The 20666-nt window shown below is 35.7% G+C and overlaps 2 protein-coding genes across 2 annotated transcripts in view; both read left to right on the top strand.

The window, feature by feature from the left end:
• Nucleotides 1-2475, top strand: part of LOC131945805 (neuroligin-4, X-linked) — a 118911-nt gene extending 116436 nt beyond the window's left edge. Inside the window, exons 7-9 of the mRNA XM_059306404.1 lie at nucleotides 1-86; nucleotides 707-758; nucleotides 1172-2475. The exon at nucleotides 1-86 is cut by the window's left edge and continues 1107 nt beyond it. Coding sequence (XP_059162387.1) covers nucleotides 1-86; nucleotides 707-758; nucleotides 1172-2337 — 1304 coding nt within the window. The 3' untranslated portion in view covers nucleotides 2338-2475. The remainder of the gene's footprint in view (nucleotides 87-706; nucleotides 759-1171) is intronic.
• Nucleotides 2476-11820: 9345 nt separating this feature from the next.
• On the top strand, nucleotides 11821-19412 carry LOC131945810 (monocarboxylate transporter 12-like). Its single transcript, XM_059306409.1, has 9 exons — nucleotides 11821-11967; nucleotides 12388-12601; nucleotides 13378-13494; nucleotides 14214-14357; nucleotides 14873-15030; nucleotides 15785-15885; nucleotides 16791-17305; nucleotides 17939-18217; nucleotides 18825-19412. Exons 1-9 carry the CDS (start codon nucleotides 11866-11868, stop codon nucleotides 18965-18967), a joined length of 1773 nt encoding a protein of 590 aa, XP_059162392.1. The 5' UTR covers nucleotides 11821-11865; the 3' UTR covers nucleotides 18968-19412.
• The last annotated feature ends 1254 nt before the right edge of the window (nucleotides 19413-20666 follow it).

Genomic DNA, 20666 nt, shown 5'->3' with positions numbered 1-20666 from the left:
TCCCCACCTCGACCCCCAGCGGTGCAGTCGACGACCCCCTTTACAAAACAATCAACAAATCCGGCCAAACCAACGCAGTAACAATCGTCTAACCTTGACCTTTACCCGCTTTAATCTTAACAACACGATGCCATCCTTTCTTGCTATTTATATGAGACAAAATCTCAACAATAAATAATATAACGCGTTAAAATTTATTTTATTTACTTGAAATACATTGGATAAAAATATAATGCTAGATAATTAACCTTATCAGCCTAAATAACGATACAATTCGTGTCTAATGTACATTATATTTACTATGAATGTATATATTTCTGTAAATATTCTTAGCTGTTGAATCGTGTGGTTTATTTTGAAACAGCCAATTTACTAATAATTTGTAGGTTTTTTAAATGTATTTTTATATAATGCTTAGAAGGTTATTATTATCAGGATTTGCATCATATTTTCAATGTTTGCTTGTTGCCCACATATTAACCATTAATAGCATGGAAATCGCATAAACATTAGTTTTCATATTTTGTATACAAACTACAATATACGGCAATATTGTAAAACTGTATTACCCTTTTTCATAATTCGTCGTATTAAGAATAAATTCAATACAAGAACTTGATGTTACTAATATATTAACTTTGACAAAGACTTACATTATCATTATTAGGTAATTGTATATAGCTGAAATTTCGATGACTATGAAAAGCTTCTTTATATTTGTAGAAATCAGAAAATATTATCTGGTAAACTTCGTACTGGTAACTTTTAGATTGCAACTTAAAGTTAATCCTTAATTACAATTAAATGTTAAGTATTTATAAGACCTTGCAGATGTCGGTGTCTTGATTGATATAATGTATATATTAATTACAGGAGAAAGGCGAACGCATTAATGGATTAGCAATTCTAGTGATTTTAATTATCTCTTTCGGGTTTTTATATCTTATTTTTATCTCATGACTTATCTTTATTTTTAAGTCCTTATTCAAATTTTTATAACTATATCTATGTTACATTAAGATACATATTTAACGTAGTAAATAATTGTATTAAAGTGTTGATACATCGCAGTAATGCATTATTAATTAACTCAAAGAAGTAAAACATGTATGACTTAATCCACTCAACCTAGACAGACACCTTTTTACTAACACCTTACTCACTACCTGAGACTCAGTGTCATTATTGTCAGAAACAGATCCTTCTGAATCCACAGGTCGAAGGCCACTGGTTCGAAACCGCTACAGGGCATCCAAAATGGCCGTCTGGCTTGACCTGATTCCGAAAATGAATCTTTACGACGGTGGGGATATGTCGACGCACCTCCTGAATAATTTTGAGAACCTCTCGACCTTTGACGAGCCTCAGTGTTTGATCCCCAACAAAGATGTCTACCCCCCTCGAGCCACCGCCCCCTCCACCATCTGCACAACGGCTTCCGGTTACGTCGATAGAGTGGCTGAAACAACTTCCGACAACACGGAAGTCACAACCGGGCAGCCTTACCAGCCGAACAGCGAGCTACCCAACAGCACGAAAGGTAGCCCGGACCCACATGCTACCCCCGAGCAGATGCAATCCACACACAAGGCTACCTCTACTGGTGTTCCGTTAAGCATTGTGGTAGCAATCGGTGGTTCTCTTTTGCTTATCAATATAATTATATTCGCTGGGCTGTGCTACCAAAGGGAGAGAATGAGAAAAATGAGACTTATAAGTAAACCGATTCCTCCCCCTGATATGGATATCGATGATCTACGAGTTAATCGAAAGATGAAATCAAACCGGAGCTCGCCTTGTGTTCAGGGTGAATCTGGTACTGGGCATGAATGTGTGAGTTTAATTTCTGGAGCTTCAGCTCATCAGCAGGTGACGTCGCCGTTGAAGAATTGTCTTAGTAACACTCACGTGCATAACCAAAGTCCGCAGCTCAGCGTGCACAGCAAGAGGGGTCAGTCTCAGACGAGAGCGACGCCGCCTCTGGATCCCATTGTATGCAACTACACCCCCGTCCCCACACAGGTCACGTCCCCCATGCACCGTACCCACGTGGGCGTCTCTCAAGGTGGGTCACTCGGCCAAGGCGTAGACCCCAACACCTACATCAACAGTAAACCACGCCCACCGTCCGACGCCAACCACAAACCTGACGGCGTCAACCTCAGCACGTTTGGCACCGGTCACCACAGCATCAGCGGCCGCGGCAACCACACAACAGCAGCGGTCAGTGGTCCAGTTAACAATGTCCCCACCTCGACCCCCAGCGGTACAGTGGACGACCCCCTTTACAAAACAATCAACAAATCCGGCCAGCACAATGCTGTTACAATCGTCTAGCTCCGGACCCCTATACCTGAACCTTCTCATAATTTAACACTGGACCCCTACACATCAATCTACTCATGTTCTAACCATGACCCCTACAATCTTCTCATCTTGTAGACCAGACCCCCATACAATCCTCCAATCAACTAACCCAGACCCCTACAATCTTCTCATCTTGTAGCCCAACCCCCCCCCCCCATACAATCTTTCCTTAGTCAAACTCAGACCCCTACACATCAATCTACTCATCTTCTAACCATGACCCCTACAATCTTCTCATCTTGTAGCCCAGACCCCCATACAATCTTTCCTTAGTCTAACCCAGACCACTACACATCAATCTTCCCATTATGGAGTCAACATTTGTTTCTGTTGATTGTGTTATTCTATATAGGACATCGGTGACTTATAACAAATTGTTTACTAATCCACTATGATATAAAATATAAACCAAGTGTTAACTCTCACATCAAGAGATACAATATCACAATTTATAAGTTGAAATACATGCATTGAATACAGTTACACAGAAGAATGTGATAAAACTACATTTTTACAGTTTGATTTTTTACAAAACAGTTTTTTTTATGTTTTTATTTTATTAACAAGCACGCCTATTCTATAGCATGTGTTGTTGGCCTACAATGAATTAATGTTTGAGTTTGTTAGTTGTAGAAACTAAAACATAAAACATTAGCATGTGCTGTAACGTAAAAAAACAAATTTCGGAATTTTTTTTTTAAATATTCAATTTTGGTTTTAGAAATGCTTTCTGGCCACAAACATTTGGAAAAAGTTTTTCAAGCCTATTGCACAAATGAAAATGTGTAATTGTAAATATTTTTAGTTTTCATAAACCTCTTTTATAGATTTTTAAAATGCAAAAATATAATATTAATTTTACAGTACGGAATATTTTCCAATGATTAATCTTCGATGTTTTATGATTTAAATTATCTGAATTGTAATTCTTCTTCCGTTTTGCGAATAGCCTAATTGTAAAACGGAATATAAATAGTTAACAGACTTGATTAATATTTTGTAATATTAAATATTTTCCAATATAAAGTTTTAAAATTATCACTATAACTTTGACAAAGATGAAACTTATTGAAATAAAAAAGTATTTAATGTAATAACACGCTTAAATACAGGCCAACGTTGTTGGACTTAATAATATATACAAGAGTAATTGTCGAAATGTAAATTGTGTTAATTATTTTTATTACTTTTAATAAAACTACAAGGTAGATATCATTTTGATAATTTGCAAGTTTTTAAAAATTTTCTTCTATTTTTCATTATTTTTATTGTCTGAGTTTGATGTATCTTCTGATTATACTTGATGTCAAATGTGTTATGTGGTACTCCAAAAAGACACGTTATACTGTAAGAATGGTTACGATAAACTTCAGCTGAGGTGAATGCTTAAGTCGAAATCGAAGTCAGAAGCGTCGCGAGGCGGAGGAGGGGGGTGCGGACCGCCCCGGGTGACACCCGACCTATCGACGCCACTGATCGAAGTGTTTCGAGACAATTAACGATGAACAAAGTGCTTTTTAAACCAAACATATCAAGAGCGATGAGAACAATTATTTATTGCTTAGCGATTGTGTACTGAATGTATCCAGACTTATGTCTGTGTATTCTCTCACTTAGACAAACATGTACATAGAAATCTTGCAATATGTACACAGACAAGTTTATGTCTGCGGATATGCTCCAATACTTGTTTTTTTTTAATTTATGTACGAAACTGAATTCTTCAACCTGATATAACTTATTTTGTTAAATGCAATAGTATCAGGATAATGTGATACCTTTCTGCAATCTATGGTATATTTCACATTTTATGAAAAAAATTTGAATAAGGAAAAAAATCTGACTTTTTTTAAAGTTAAAAAAGCTTTTGCAAAAATAAATATTCAATAAACATATTCTAATTAATATGTATTCTAATGACTGTAATTAATTTTAACTATCACGTTCGTGTATTATTTATGTATAGAATAAAATACTTAAAAAAAACTTTTTAAAAAACCACGTTTTTCTTGTGGACTAAAAAGTAGAAAATAACTATTTACATACATTTGATGACAAAAAACGTGGGTACGTTCACCATCAAATTTCCCGACCCATCTGCCCGACCCACGTTTTTTGTCATCAAATGTATGTAAATAGTTATTTTCTACTTTTTAGTCCACAAGAAAAACGTGGTTTTTTAAAAAGTTTTTTTTAAGTATTTTATTTTCTCCTTTTTAGTCCGTTGCTACACATGAAAAACGTGGTTTTTAAAAAAGTTTTTTATATAGTTTATTTTCTACTTTATCTAATGACTTGATTAAGTATGAATTGACTAAGTGTTTATAAATACACGGACTAAAAAAATCTTGAGCGACCAGGATTCGAACCTGGGTTGTCGCGGCCACAACGCGAAGTACTAACCACTATACGATCACGGCCAGCGCGCTCACATCGATTGGGGCCGAAGTAACTGTGTCTATAAGCCTCCAGTCTTGTCGGTATCTTTAGAAATCATGTCCTCAATTTTATGGTCCTTGGGGCGTAATTAAATTAAGCTAATTACCGTCTCTAATTGCTAGTTTTTATGATTGCATCTGAAATTGTTAGGCGAAAGTAGCCTACATGCCAAATTTCAGATCTATTGAGCAATCAGAAGTGGGTTAATTTTCGATGTCAATTTTAACAACAAACACACGCGAAGCTGAGTTAATAAAAACGTGTTAAAAATATAATTTATACTCTGCTAACACCAATAATCAATAAACTTGACTAAAAATGTTATACAATGTTATTATTGGTTAGCGTGTCTATTCATAACTGGCAAAGGGGGACAACCAAAGAAATATCGAATGTAGTACTAGCCTGGAAGAGTGATAGCGGGAAAGGGAAACAAGTCATAAAATAGTTTTTTAATTAAATAATTCGCTTGTATTCTGAATGCCGCTCGTCTAATTACGTTTGCTGCTAGTTATAAAAATAAATAAACAATAATCCATATATGATGCAAATCTGAAAAAATAGTCATTATGAAAGATTTTTTCTTCTAGAAAAACTAATTACATTTACTTTGTTAACTAAGATTGCAAAATAGATAGAAATACGTTTAATCTATATAGCTAATTGATTGGCCAAAGTGGGCTTCTTTTTGCACTACATATACTATTTAGACTTTAAAAATGTAAACTATTACTTGATTCAAAACAGTTGTAGTATCTGCTAAAATACCAATCTCGTCATCACATCGGAATGTTGCAGGCATCAGCTCTTAGTCAACTTAAAACGTTCTTGACATGTCAAGTACATCACCCTTAGAAACCTGATAACGAGAAAGATAACCTAGTTGGAACATACATTTCATTTGTATCACGGCTTAATATGACTTTAACATATAGGAAGGCCTAGCTAACCTTTTTTCAAAATTATGTTTTGTTCTAAATATTCGCAAAAGTACTTTTTAAATATACTAACAAAACAGTGGACAGGTTAAGTAATTAGGTTTAAGGTAATAGTTCTTGAATAGGCACATCAGCCTTATTGAATAGTATTGGTTTAAACACTTTGAATGGATCATTATCAAACTATTCTATTTTAACTCGTTATACTAGCTGACTAACTCATTTTTATAACCCTCTCTCTTTTCCATTTCGTTTATAGAAATACAATGGACACATTCTAAAAATATTACTATCTTGTAAAATGTATTATTATGCTCGAAACTGTAACTTTCAAGTAGATCTAGATCTTAAGTTGAATAATTTTTAACTGTAGAAATTAACAAATATTAATTTGTGTAAACTTGAACTGATTTGCTAACTAACATAACGATGTCTATGATGTAGTTGAAACTGTTGTTACCTTGTATGTACGAACACATTGAAATATGTTGACTACAGTTATATACATCTACCACCATCGTATTTGAAAACACATAGTGTATATAAGCCAGATATGTTGTATCAAATACTTGTGTTTATCTTGTATGTAAACTCTTTAATGAAAGTAACTCGCTTCTGAATCGTATATCCTTTAGTCAAATGCATTCACTTTATTACAATTAGAGAACTTTTTTAAGTAGTCAAGTTTCAGTGAATAATAATTAATCTTCAAATCAGTTTCTGTTGCTCTCTTTTTATTCCAAGACATACGATACTATGGGTTTTTTAAAAAAAAGACGATTGTTTTCCCTTGTGTAATTAAAACTTTTTTATGATTAGATTCAAAAAAGCAAAAGTTTAATCAAAACATTGGTATTTGATTTTTTTTTAATAATAATAATACACTTTTTGCAAATATAAATGTTTTAGCTGTATATAGAATCTAGTTATATGAAGAAACTTTACAACTTGTTATTGTGCTAATTATATTATAGATCTAAACTGTATATAGAATTAAGCAGAGTTCGTATAATTTGGTAGAGCCTCTGAGTGGTCATTATGATACCAAATACATTAACCACGCCTCATTAGCATGTATGATGTTAACTGAGGTAAAATGAATTTAAAATGTATCAGTGCGAAAACGCTATGTCTTTGTTAAAAAAATTTGATATGAAACAAGGTGTATGCTTTGAACATGCATGTATGAGTTAAATTTAATACTAAACGTATTATTGTGTAAATGAATTAGAAATGAAAAAAAATATTGATTAAATATCTTTGTTAATGAAACATGTAAATTAAATGTACATACATGATACATTGTATGAATATTCATTTCGTATTTGCATAATGTTTTATACTTGAAAACATTTTAAAATGTGTGGAATTGATCATAATAGCAAAACATGTATAAATGTATTATGTTAATGTTATTTTCATAATTTAAACCAAATTAACAGTTTATTATAGTAATTAACTTTTGGACATTTAACCCGTTTCACAAATTTTTTAACGAGTTAAAATGGTGAATTGTTTATCATATTATATTAAAATGTGTACTTACAAAAATGCTTTATTATATACTTAGTACCGTAACTAATAGTTCTTTAGTTCCTTAATTAACATAACAATATTTTATACTTCTAAATATCGATGCATAATAAATGATTACTTGACCACGTTTTGCCAAGATGTATTGAAATATATTATAATTAATGTTCGTTAATTATGCATTTTTAGAATTATTTTTAATTAGTTTATTTTAATTTTTTTTAATAACAAAAGGTCATGTTTTCTTGTTGATAAACGATGTAAAAAAACATGTGTCCATTATTGTGAGATAACTGATCAGCGCCATACTGATACTATTTATATTTATTTATTTTTTATTTGCGTGAGTGTGTTCAGAGTTAGCTCCTGATTGCATGATGAATTAACAAATCAACTTTTCAAATGTATTAAAACAATACTTTTTTTTAAAACAAAAATAATGCACGAACAGTACATTGTATACTAAATGATTTTTAATTAAAAATAACATATCCACGAATCAGACTGCGTTAAAATTATAATTGTGTCTTGAATGTGTTGATGTTTTGCTTGTTATCTCCGAGAAGTAATTGTGTAGTAAAGCTCCCTTTCAAACCTGACGGTCTATGGGGTAAGTGAAGTAGAGTTCACCTGTTTCTGTGACCTCGGCATATGAAGGTAAAATGTGGTCAGCATTATGCCCAGCCGCTTTTACTTACACTAACGTGAGTTAGGTACCCATCAGAGCTGTGTGGACTCAGGGACGGTCTACTGACTTGAACCCGGATTCCAACTCGAGACTTACGGGTTAGCGGTCCAGCTCTCTACCGCTAGGCCACTCTAAAATAAAACAAATACATTTTTAAAAAATGATAACAAGCTTTTACGCCGCTATTTAGTTGTTTTATTTTCTACTTTTCAGTAATTCATAATTTGTGAATTCGACAGTACCACTGCTGTCACTGAAAATATTTGCTTTAAAACACTATCAGTAAGTCGTTAAGGACGATAACCCCCGCTCCTTTCCCCCAACCCCTAACACCCCCCCCCCCCCCACCCCCCGTGAAAGCAGCCTCCTCTTAGCTACCTCCCCTAAGTTTAAAATCGTTTCAAACTAAATTATTTGTTCCTAATAGCCGTCACTAAACACGGCTCTACGATTGTAAACATTTAGCGTGAACCACAGCTCACCAGACTTCCTAGAGAGGAAGAGAGGGGACAGCAAGGCACGCTTACAGCTTTGTATTCTAACGTCTCCAAGAAGAGAATTATGTATATAGATTCGTTCTGATTTAAATCAACGCCACATAATTTAAACATATTTTACTTTCAAAACCTTTCAGTAACTCGCTCTCTCTCTCTCTCTCTAAAAGATAGTTATCTGCTCATTCTTAGTCTGTGGTTGGCTCTCGTGTGAAAAGCCAACCAACCGTGAAAATACAGTTCACCGTCGTTTGCAAGCTGATTAAGTAATTGCTAGTATTTAATCTTGTTATCTCCCCTATTCTTATTGAATTTATTCTTCTTTTAATTAGGTATTGATGACTAATCTAATGTCTAATTACAAAGATTTGAGTTGGCGATCTGGGCCCGAGTATGGCCCACTCATCTATAATAACGACAATTACATTATATCCTTGGATGTGGGGGTCATTGAAACAGATGAACTCTACTTTATCTGCCCTAAGTGGGAACGGGGGAAAAACGATGATGTGTAGAAAGTAATAAATTGTATCGATCTTCATCAACGTGCATCACAATTTGAAGTACCCATAATCCAGCTTATCCGCATGAATGAGCAGAGAGATTAACGCGCGGCCAGAGATCAGCAGTAATTATTTAACGGGTTACTAGGTGTAACAAAAATCATTCACCTGACCCACTTTTATCTGGATATCAAACTCGCAGTGTCATCCTGAGCGACATACATGACCTAGTTATCGATAGTTATGTGGTTATTTTTATCAATGAATAAATCATATGTACAACTTAACAATTTGGTTTTAGAAGCGTACGGTTATTTATTTCAAGTTTAATCAAGGATAACTAATTGGATTAATAATAGACTTGAATTAGTTCGTGTGTTCATCTTTAGCTTTATGAAATTAAGCCTTATCCAGTCATACTTTTAATTATTACATCATTGGTAATTAGCTAAAGCAATCAAGTTGATTCAACACTGGAGTAATGATATAGGTGACAGTCGCCATAAAGGTGAGTTATACAACTAATTCTACGGGGTGATGATTCGATTTTTTGGGGGGGATGGAGTGGTCTAGCGGTAGAGAACTGGACTACTTACCGCAAGTTTCGAGTTCGAATCCGGGTTCAAGTCAGTAGACCGTCCCTGAGTCCACCCAACTCTGATGGGTACCTATCTCTTCATATGCCGAGGTCACAGAAACAAGTGAACTCTACTTTATTTGCCCTATAGACCGTATGATTCGATTTATCAACTCGACAACTGAGAATTTAAGTTGATAAGTTCGTGAGGAAGTGACGTGATCAGATATACTCGTGACAGCATGTCTGGCAGTGTTAGTGTCGTGACAGGATATACGTGACAGTGTCTGACACAGTGTCATGTTATTTTATCAGATTAATTAATCGCTGATATCAATATAACACCATCAGATTTATCTTTTAAATATAAAGGTAGCGGGCATTGCAAGTGAAAACCTGACAACTATTGAATTGCAACGATTACTCTTTAGACCTATCGATCTATTAGGCAGATGAAGTAGAGTTCATGTCTCTTGACCTCGGCATATGAAAGACTAATGTGGTCATCACTATGCCTAGCCGCCTTTACCTTCTTAACGTGAGCTGGATGGACTCAGGGACGTTCTACTGATATGAACCCGGATTTGAACTCGAGACCTTCATGATAGTAGTCCATTGCTCTACCGCTAGGCCACGCGTTCCCTACTATTGTGTGAACTTGAAATTATATTTAACGATCTAGATTAAATATAAATTTACTTTCTTACATCGCATTGTGGTATTGCGAATGTTTGTTTTATAGTATCTGAATACATAGAACTAGAAGTCCATAACAGTGTGAATTTGCCATACAAGTGGCCTATTTTACATCAACATATAACTCGTTATCTTTAGCAAATATGTCGAAGTGGTACTCCAACCTACAACTATTTTAGATAATTACATCCAATGTGTGTTTACACAGCAACTAGCCAAAATAAATACATTCTCCCACCCTATCCCGTACTTAAATGCCTCGACCCCCACCCCTCACACCCCTCAACACACCAGCACCCCTACAAAGTGACGTAACAGTCATAAGACTTCTTTAACCCAAGACTGAGACGTCCACTATCTAACTATACATCTAGGTACTTCTACGTCAGGTCACATGAACATTCCTATTCATGAAGTGCCGATTCACACTTTGTCTAAAACTTTATAATAAAGGACATGAACACGTTCCGTTCCTTTATTCTACAACATATCCGTTTTACTAAACACATGGAAACCAAAGCATAACGGATAAAATATCAAACCTAACAGATAGTTACATCTTTTAAAAAAATCAAATACACGGATACTTCAGCTACCGGTAAATAAATTTTTACTAAATCATAGATATTAAATATGGATTTACTATATGCATTCATAAAATGGAGAAATAATGTATATATATATATGTATATATATATATATATATATATATATGTATATGTTTGTCGTTAGAACTGATGACATTTGTTATCATATGTCTCTACATAATGACTCACCTAAGTGTTAAAGCGATAACATTGCAAAATTAAAATTAGTTGAAACTGTTTAAAAAAATTTCGCAGTAATTTTAATTTGACTTCTAGCTAAAATAATTTTGTTTCACAAATAGGCCTTTTTTTAAAAATATGTTGTTTATTTTTCTAATTCAATTCAGTTTGCTATTGGTTAGGTTTTACAAGGTTGGGTGAATCGGTCAAACCGTGTAGGTAGTTATGAATAAAGAAGTGTTGAATGAGGCAGTAGTTTACAGTTTACTTAGCTGTGTATGTTGATGATAATGGACACACTGACTAGCCCGTCCAAAAACTCGGACATCAGATAGCGTGTAATGCGCTACACATCAGATAGTGTGTGATATCTGCCGTGCTAGACAACAGATAGTGATATACGATGTGCCACACCAGACCTAATTTGTAAAAACACAAGCAGATAAACGAATAATCCTTTAGTATTTCTAGTTTCTTTAAAGACGATATTGTATTCATTGTTAAAGATGATTGTCAATATTTTTTTATATACCGGCATATAATAAAGTTGATTCTCCTCTAAATGGTTGACATTATTAATATGTAATTTACAAAATATATTTATAAATAAATAATCAAATACATAAATAAAAATTATATATATATATATATATATATATATATATATATATATATATATATATATATATATATATATATATATATATATATACCTGTAATGTGTGTGTGCGTGTTTGTATTATTTAAAAACAATGTCTAAAATTCTTGGTCCAATATGAAATCGATTTATCAATTTATTTATCTGAAGATCACGTGACCAGTGTACGTCTAACTCCCACCAGTATTAATGTGTGTTGAAATACATGGAGCCTGACCAGACACCAAAACTAGGAACCATTGAGGAAATCAGATGTGACAACAAAGGGAAGACAACTGATGAAAGACTGCATGAAGATGGAAGTTATGTGAGTTATCCCCGTTAGACAGGTTCTAAATTCGGTGGTAGGGCGCACTGGACTTTCGGCGAAACCCGCAAAAAATTTTTGCCTTGTATATTATGTTCATACATTATACGCATTTGGAAAGCATACGTTGGGTTTGTAAGGACAAGGGTATCACGTGCTAAAATTAAACCATACTTTTTATAGCCCGTTTTTGTTTTGAAAATGTAAAAACGTTTATTAAATAGAACATCTTTTGAGGATGTTCACTAAATATTATAAAGGTTATAGCAACAAAACTGTTTATTAAACATTGTTTCTAATCTCAATCTACACTGTTTCAAGACATGTTCAAACCGTCAGACCAGTCCACCCTCGGGCACATCCACACACACCAGAACACTCAAATTATCCTGAACATTTGTATTTCAATTTTAACTTCAGCTTCACAAAAACGGTGATGCGGGTGACGTAACGCAGACGAATAACGATGACGTAGACGGCAAGAATCAGGAAGGAAATGGCGGACATCCGGTGGACAGTGACGTCAAACCTGACAATAAAACAACCGGAGATAAGGGCGTTTTACTGAAGGCGCTGGATGGAGGATACGGTTGGGTGATTGTTGCAGCTTGTTTCTTTCATCATATGGTGCTAGGTGAGTAGTGTATGTGATTGTAGCTGCTTTTTTTTCACCTTACGGTGCTTGGAAAAGTCTTCTATGTGATGTGGCCGCTTGTTTCATTCATCATATTGTGCCAGGTATCTCTTCTAGAAAATTATTTATTTATTTATTTTGAGGTGATAATCACAAGCAAGTATTAAAGATTAAATCTAAATAATATTACTTTTGATGACCAAGATATTTGATAAGATATTTTAGATTTCTAATGACCGTATGGTCTGAGAGTACTTTAATAACTGTTTGGTTTGACAGTATACTTTAATATCCTAGCAATTGAGCATGGAGAGCGTATGACTTCTTAACTCTAAAAGTTCAAAGCAGACGAGGCACGCTAGCTAGAGAGAGAAACCGGGAAAGGAAATTCCAAACTCTTGCCTTGCATATTGTTGTCGGATGGACAATAGCTATGGAAGCATATCCAGAAAGAAAAACACACTGAAGTTGGAGTCATCGGACCGTATATAGTGCATACAATATAGACACGTAATACGTAGTTGGAGAAAATCCCATTCAATAGTACAATTGAGGTTAGCTCTCCCTGTCAAATCGATCGAGTATATAGACAACTGTTTTTTAGAAATCTTTGGATTCGTTTGTATACACATATTTTGATGACGTAGCCCTTTGGGTTGAGTTGTATTCACATATTTCGGTGACGTTCGCAAATTGGTTTAGTTCTATACATACATTTAAAAAGCTTTAACTTTGGGATGATATGTGTGCACATATTTTGATGACGTTTACCACAGGTGGTTTTGCCAGAAGTGAGGGTCTTTTCTTCCTCCAGTATCAGGAGAGGTTCAACTCTGGGGCACAACTGACGTCATGGCCGAGTTCTTTGATGTCCACCATCAATCTCTTTATGGGTCAGTGCACCATTTTAAATGTTTATTGTTTCAAGAATCTTTATTTTGGTTAATCTTAAACTAGCTAATGACCCAGTATTAATTTCATTAAAAGTTACGTGTTGCGACCTACTTCTATAAGTTGCATTCAACTCAACAAAGACGACACAGTTCAATTATTTTATTCAGTTCTCCTACCTAAAAGCCCCCTTACAAATGTTCAGTCCGCTTTTAAACCCGCCCTCAACCTTGGGGTAACAATACATAAACACTCCAGGGTTAACTCAACTCACACAAGCCTCTCTTCCTAAGTTCGAGACTATTTTAACCTATTCTAATTTAACTTGCAAATGACACGTTACATTAACCATCTTTATGCATGTTTAGCTCGTTAAATGTTAATGCTGTACAAAAGACGAATACTTTATTCATTAGTCAAAGCACAACACACTAAACAGGTTTTATATTTAATGTCTGCTTAATATATACATCATTTTACATGTCTAATTGAGCAAAGTTTAATTCAAGTCAACATAAATCTAAATTTACCACGTTCCAGTGAATAATGATTCAAATGCTAAAATATCTTTAATAACATAATTCTCTATATCCATAAAGCAAGTTAAAGAAGATCATGCCATTATTAATACAATTGTATTGGTATATTTATTGATTTTTAAGTTGACGCCCATTATTATGTAAAATATAATTAAAATCTCAATTAAACTCTCAATCTCTAGGACCACTGTGCGGGGCCCTGGTAAACCGCTACAGTGTGAGAACCACTCTGATATTTGCGACCTTCCTGACATCACTGGGGTTCATATTGAACGGGCTGGCACCAAATGTTTACTTTCTCTTCTTCTCGCAGACCATTGTTGGGGGTGAGTGGGGCGCTGATGATACACGCATATTACTTTTTTAGTTGCGTTTTTATGTTTCTTTTTGGTCAGGTGATTTCTGTAATCAGTACATTCGGCTATTTATTTCTTTTTTACTACTGGTAACTAACGTTTCAATAGTACACATATATATTTTTATTACTGCAAGAATATGACTGTATTTTTTAATTGGTACACAAACATATTGTTTTAAGTATAATGTGCTACCTATCATATATATATATATATATATATATATATATATATATATATATATATATATATATATATATATATATATATATATATATATATATATATATATATATATATATATATATATAATTCTTAAGTCGTAAATAAAAGAATGCTCAATATTGCAAAAAACTAATTCTGCAGATACTGGTGATATTTAAGTGCATTTACTCTCTCCCACACACACACACACTCTCTCTCTCTCTCTCTTGTTCTTGTGTCCTCTGCCCTGTCCACATTTAACCCTTGACCTTTGCCCCCAGGTATCGGCAGAGGCCTCATGTCCTCTGTCCTACTCCTCAATTTGTACTTTGACAAACACAGAAGTCTGGCCCAGGGTCTATCGTCTGCTGGGGTGGGGTTCGGGGCCTTCGCCATAGTGCCCCTGGTTCAGATACTCTTCGAAGAATTTGGATCTTTGGTAAGAAAGTTTTTAGTGTTGCTTAATTAAGTAGCTTATGGGACAGCTTGACTTATAGGGCTGGTAAGTAGGTCACCAACCAGTTCTACGGCTCAATAAAACCTCAATGAGCCATAGAACTGTTTATTGATCTACTTTCCAGCCCTATAGGGCAGAGCATCAGGCTGCTAACACGAAAGGTTCGAGTTCGAATCAGGGTTCAAGTCAGTAGAATGTCCCTGAAACCACCCAGCTCTGATGAATACCTAAACTCGTGTAAGACATAGTAGGCGGCTGGGCTTAGTGCTGACCGCACTATCCCATCATATACTGGGTTATAGAAACGGGTGAAATGAACTTCACTTGCCCAAAACACGCGGGCGTTTGTCGCATTCGGACAAAAGACATTCGGGAATTTGTCGTAGGTCCGCCTTATAAACCGTTAGGTTCAAAGAGGAAACTTTACTGAGGTAACTTAATACTTTTTTGTAATTAACTCTTACTTTTCAAGATAATATTTTTTTTAAAAACAAAACTGGATATTTGATGGATTCGTTCAAGTCAGAGCTACCTACAATATAAAAATATCCTACAGATGCTCATGTTATAATGATTAAACTTGGCGGGGGGGGGGGGGGGTGTAGAGAAAACCACATTACAAGGATTTGAACTCGATACATGTAACTATGTACTACATTGACCAACCCCTCCACCCCCACTCTTAATGCTACAAGTTGATGTATATATTATAACTGCCTTACTTTCTCCTCCCTAGGGAACGTTTATGATTATCGGGGCCATCTCATTAAACGGATGGGTTGTGGCCATGCTCTTTAGGCCACTCAGCATGCACTACAGATTCCTGAGAGCAGATAGGTAGGTTATACGGGCTCCCAATGTCTACGGGCTCCCAATGTAGGTCTACGGGCTCCTAATGTAGGTCTATGGGCTGCTAACGTAGGTCTACGGGCTACAAATGTAGGTCTACGGACTACAAATGTATGTCTACGGGCACCTAATATAGGTTTACCGGCTCCAAATGTAGGTCTACGGGCTCCTAACGTAGGTTATACGCGCTCCTAATGTAGGTCTACGGGCTCCTAATGTAGGTCTACGGGCAACAAATGTAGGTCTACGGGCTACAAATGTAGTTCTACGGGCTCCCAATGTAGGTCTACGGGCTACAAATGCAGTTCTATGAGCTCCAAATGTAGGTCTATGGGCTCCAAATGTAGGTGTACGGGCTCCAAATGTAGGTCTATGAGCTCCAAATGTAGGTCTACGGGCTCCAAATGTAGGTCTATGAGCTCCAAATGTAGGTCTATGGGCTCCAAATGTAGGTGTACGGGCTCCAAATGTAGGTCTATGAGCTCCAAATGTAGGTCTACGGGCTCCAAATGTAGGTCTACGGGCTCCTAATGTAGGTCTACGGGCTACAATTGTAGGTCTACGGGCTCCAAAATGTCTACATGCTCAAAACTGCAGGTCTATATAGGTAGAGAGCCAAAATTAATTTTAGTTATAGTTTGTATAAAATTGTGAAAATATATGCTGAAATGTAATACAAGCTTTTGAAGTATTAGAAGTTTCACTATTTCTTAAGGACACGTCTGTCTTGAATTCATTGTAATATTCAGATTCTCCAAGCAATTTTTGTTTCTTAACATAAAATCACAAATGAATTATGACTAAACTAATACGCGCTACAACACATAACGAATCACATTTGATGAAAAGTCGTTTTAAAACAACAGACTACTTATATTTTTTATTTTCTTAAGATTAAAGAAAAGAAGACTGGCGAGGAGTGAAGGGGTCCCTCTCACGAACATCACCGAGTCACAAAACCCCGTCGAGGATGGGGTCAACTGGGATCAACTTGATGAGCTGTACTTGAACCCCAAACAAGACGACGGGCCGGACATCGTGTCCTTGCAGGAAGGCGTCGAACCGTTTGTCGTCAGCTGCGAGTCTCTAAACATGGCGGTGTCGATGCCAGACATCCACTATAAACCCAAGAAAGAGAACTGTCTGAAAGAGTCTCTGGCCATCTGCTTCCCCGTGGAGCACAAGCGTCAGGGCGTGGCCACCAAGCATGAAACCTTCCACTGGAGATTGCTGAAGAACATCCCGTTCCTCATCTTCTGTATTAGCAACACGTTCTTCCTGATTGCTTTCAAGACAGCTTTCACCTTCTTGCCAGCCATGGCGCTGTCTAAAGGCCTGAGCAAGCAACAGGCAGCCCTAGTGTTGACTATCACTGGGGCTTTGGATACTTTTGGACGAATGGCTTTAGGTGAGTTGTGTTCATAGTTAGAGTAAATTCGTTAAAAACGTTACCATTCGGAAGTAGGTATTCGTTGTTGTAGCAATATTAAAGGAAAAAAGTAACAACATTTTGAGAAATGAATTAAAATCATCATCTTTTTTCCTTCGTGCCTAAGACACATGGAGCAGATGAAGTAGAGTTAATTGTTTCAATGACCTCGTATGCAAGGAAATAGTGTAGTCAGCACTATGCCCAGCCGCTTTAGTTTCTCTAACATGAGTCAGGTACCCATCAGAGCTGGGTGGTGGACTCAGGGACTTCCGACTAGACCATTTTAAAAGGTTTCAATTCAATTTTTGATCTATGCTATACTTACACAAAATGGCATATATAAAAATCATCAATCCAAATACAGTTCATTCCAGAGATTCGATTTCTAGTCCCTAATAATTTCTTCCCTAATAATAAAATAAAAAACTCAATTTCCTTGCAAATAAAACAATAAATTAAGAGTTGCTGTAAAGTCCCTACTACTACAAAACTTGTCTTGAGATTTCTGAGAACATAATTTTCCATTTTCACACCCCTCTCGCCTCGCTTTAAAGTGCACAAAAACAAGAGTGTCAATCATAATTAATGAATGCCGGTCTTATTTTCCAGGTTTTATATTGGATATACGGGTATGCCGGCCATTCCGGCCGTACATCTTCAATCTCCTTCTCTTCCTCATTGCCGGCGCATCCTTCCTGGTGCCTTCTCTCAACTCGTTCGCCTCCTTCGTCGTGGTCAGCTCCGTCTACGGTACGCTGACCGGTGCTTTCATCTCTCAGAAGATGGTCGTCTTGGTGGACATACTGGGCAGGGAGGTCATGGCCAGCTCCCTGGGGATAAACAAGGTCTTTCAGGGGGTGGGGACGCTGATTGGACCTCCGTTTGCAGGTGAGTTATAATAATGATAGGTCTTCAATTTGCAGGTAAGTAAAGTCACTGGTAGGTCTTCAATTTGCAGGTGTTGGGTTACTGGAAATACTTTAATTTGAGTGAGTTAGGTCACTGGTAGGTCTTCAATTTGCAGGTGTGTTGGGTTACTGGAAATACTTTAATTTGAGTGAGTTAGGTCACTCTTAGGATTTCAATTAGCAGATGAATTAGGTCACTAGTAGGTCTTCAATTCGCAAATGCGTTAGGTCACTGGTGGAATAGTCACACAACAACACGAATTTATTAATCCGAAGTTTGTATCAGTGACGATAAATTTAATGCCATAGTTTTTATTAGTATCATTGGACGCAATGGTTTAGGTACTATCAGGGACAATTAATTCGATGCAGTGCTTTTATCAGTCGCAATGAATATAATGTCACATATTAGATCAGAAATAATAAATGTGTATAAGTACCAATGTCTGTAATGTCTGTCACATGTTATATCATAGCAGACACTGTGATGTCTCTCACATATAGTATATATAGCAATGACTGTAATGTCTCTCACACATTGTATCTACAGCAATGACTGTAATGTTAGCGTTATGTCTAATTTTCAGGGGCTCTCAGAGATGCACTCGGCACCTTCGACAGTGCCTTCTATCTTGGAGGAGCCTGTATGTTGGGTTCTGGAGTTCTTCTGATGTTCAGTAACATTTTACTTGCCATTCAGAAAAGAAGAAAAGCTAAGACACCAAACTAGAATCTACACAAGGAAACGGGTTATATATTTTATATTGAGTAACATTTTACTTGCCATTCAGAACAGAAGAAAAGCTAAGACACCAAACTAGAATCTACACAGGGAAACGGGTTATATATTTTATATTGAGTAACATTTTACTTGACATAAAGAAAAGAAGAGAGGCTAGGACATCAAACTAGAATCTACACAAGGAAACGGGTTATATATTTTATAGTGAGTAACATTTTACTTGACATAAAGAACAGAAGAAAAGCTAAGACACCAAACTAGAATCTACACAGGGAAACGGGTTATATATTTTATATTGAGTAACATTTTGCTTGCCATTCAGAACAGAAGAAAAGCTAAGACACCAAACTAGAATCTACACAAGGAGACGGGTTATATATTTTATATTGAGTAACATTTTGCTTGCCATTCAGAAAAGAAGAAAGGCTAAGACACCAGCGCAGAATCTACGTAAGGGGACAAGCTATTATTATTATGTTCAGGAGCATTTTACTTTCCATTCAAAGCGGGTCTATAATAAACTTTGTAATAGTGAATGATGATATTTTGTATATAGATTATTTATTATTAAACCAATTTTTAAAACAACGTTAATTTATTTGTGCTACTTAATTTATACAGAAGCTGAATTAAATGTTTGTTTTTTATTTGTTTTTGTGTCACCCAACATTAAATGTTCAAGGGTAGAATACATGAGATGTGTGCTACTATCCTTCAAACCTATGTTGATCACTTTATTACGTTCTAAGTCGTTAATAAGTTCAAAGTACTCAAACAGTTTATTTAAAACGTGTTCCGAAACATCTCTCAATAACCAACAATATGCACAAGATACATTAGCTTGACATTGATACATTTTACTAATAAAAGACACAGCTTTGCAAAAAGACGAAGTTTCATTTTTTTTTTCAAAATAAACAACCATCAACTAGAGTTTCTTTCAGGCGTCGCTTCGGGAATGAAATATAACTTTAATAGAAAATATGTACTTTTATCAGTGTCTGCCCCAGAAAATTTTAGTCCGCCCCTCCTCGAAAACTTCAAGTGCCCCCTCTAGAAAACTTCAAGTGCCCCCCCACCGGAGAAAAAGTCTGAAATAAGCACTGCCTTCAACACAAAGAGGAAATAGCTTCCCAGTCTTTAATTAAAGTTTGTGTTCATCCATCTAGTTTGACATACCAGAAAAGGCGCATATAGACCAACATCTATGATATGATGAGCATAACGCAGGGGTAGGCAACCTTTTGAGACAGAAGAGCCAAAAGCTAGAATTTTCAAAACTTCCAAGTTTTTAAAGAGCCGCTACCTTTTTATTTCAATATTTTATTATTTTGATTAGGACTAGGTAAATAAATGTGATTTGTTATTTAAAATAAATAGCTTTAAATATGAAATAATATTCATTCATATATAATCATACACATGTTTCGCCAGAATAATAAACTTAGTAATCAAATATAATTATAGGACTATCCCAATCCACTTTAGAGGCTAACTTTTTTTTTCTTTCTTTACTGATATCACCGGCTCAGGAAGTGTCTGCCATTAGCCAGGCAGGCCTTAACATGCCTAACTTCGACTAACTGGCTTGAATATTGGTTTGATAACCGTATATCTTTCGCTTCTGTCCTTTGGTTCTCACCAGGCTTTTCTTCCATCCCACTGAACGCAGGGTAAACTAGTACCC

Source organism: Physella acuta, unplaced genomic scaffold (assembly GCF_028476545.2).
Source record: "Physella acuta isolate Inbredline_101_S28 unplaced genomic scaffold, ASM2847654v3 ptg000534l, whole genome shotgun sequence".
Classification (NCBI taxonomy): Eukaryota; Metazoa; Mollusca; class Gastropoda; family Physidae; genus Physella; species Physella acuta.
Note: the sequence above shows the minus strand (reverse complement) of the source record. Positions and strands in the feature narration are given on the sequence as shown.